This window comes from Hipposideros armiger, unplaced genomic scaffold (genome assembly GCF_001890085.2).
Source record: "Hipposideros armiger isolate ML-2016 unplaced genomic scaffold, ASM189008v1 scaffold_1193, whole genome shotgun sequence".
Lineage (NCBI taxonomy): Eukaryota > Metazoa > Chordata > Mammalia > Chiroptera > Hipposideridae > Hipposideros > Hipposideros armiger.
In genome coordinates this window covers 273,644-274,615 of record NW_017732543.1, presented here as the reverse complement: position 1 = coordinate 274,615, position 972 = coordinate 273,644, and the positions used below count along the sequence as shown (strand labels likewise).

At 64.0% G+C, this 972-nt stretch overlaps 1 protein-coding gene across 1 annotated transcript in view; it reads right to left on the bottom strand.

Moving 5' to 3' along the window:
* Nucleotides 1-2: 2 nt before the first annotated feature.
* CCER1 (coiled-coil glutamate rich protein 1) overlaps nucleotides 3-972 on the bottom strand; it is a gene marked incomplete at its 3' end in the record, with an annotated part of 3,951 nt that continues 2,981 nt past the window's right edge. The window contains exon 2 of the mRNA XM_019632909.1: nucleotides 3-969. Coding sequence (XP_019488454.1) covers nucleotides 3-969 — 967 coding nt within the window. The remainder of the gene's footprint in view (nucleotides 970-972) is intronic.

Below are 972 nucleotides of genomic sequence, written 5' to 3'. Positions count from 1 at the left end.
TCCTCTTCCTCTTCCTCTTCCTCCTCCCCTTCCTTCCCAGAGCCAGCCTCCTCCACTTCCTCTTCATCCTGGGCTTCTGCCTCTTCATCTTCCTCCTCGCTCTCCTCCTCCTTCCCATCACACTTCTCTTGGTCACACTCATCATTTTTCTCCTCTTCCTCCACCGGCTGTGGGAAGGAGCACTGGTTTTCCACCTCCGGGTCAGGACTGAAACCGAAAGAGAGATTCTGCACACAGCTAAACAAAAGCTCCGGCAGCTCCGCCCCTGCCTCGCCACCACTGGGCTGTGCGTCATTTCCGGAGGAGGAGCCGTCCAAGGAGACGGGGCCGTCCGCCCGGGCTCGCTGCGCCTGCAGCGCCTCCTGCTGGCGCTCCAGCTTCTCTTGCTGCCGCATGTCCTCGTAGACCTGGTTCATGATGAACTGGGTGGTGTTGCGCGGCGCTCGCATGCCGGGTGCCCGCCACCCGTACAGGTTGACGGGCCGCAGCAGCGTGCTGAGATCCACTGGTAGGCCCCTCCAGCAGGAACGGCGTGGGTGGCAGGGTGGGCGGCAGCCCCTGTGGTCCCAGCACTTCTTCTTGCCATGGGACCTCGCCCAGCCGGGGTTCCAGGGCCCCAGCCAGCAGAAGCAGCAGCAAAGGCACAGCGGGTGCAAGCCACTCTCTCGGATCACTCGCATCCGGCCGGGGGGCTTCCAGTGTCCTGCCCGAGGTGGGCACCAGGGCCCTCCCCAGGGCCGCCGGTTAGAGTGCACGGCCCAGTAGGGACTTTGGGGCGGTTGGAACCACGGGCCCTGCCCGTGCTGTTGTTTCGGCTGTTTCCTCGGGGGCTTGTAAGCGGAGTTGGGGTGATAGTGGTGCCACCGATTGTAAGTCCAAGCGCCGCTGCGCCTTCTGTTCCAGGAAGACCAGGTGCGAAACGGGGCAGAGGATGACCAGCCGCCGCCGCCCAGGTTGAGAGGATCTTCCCTT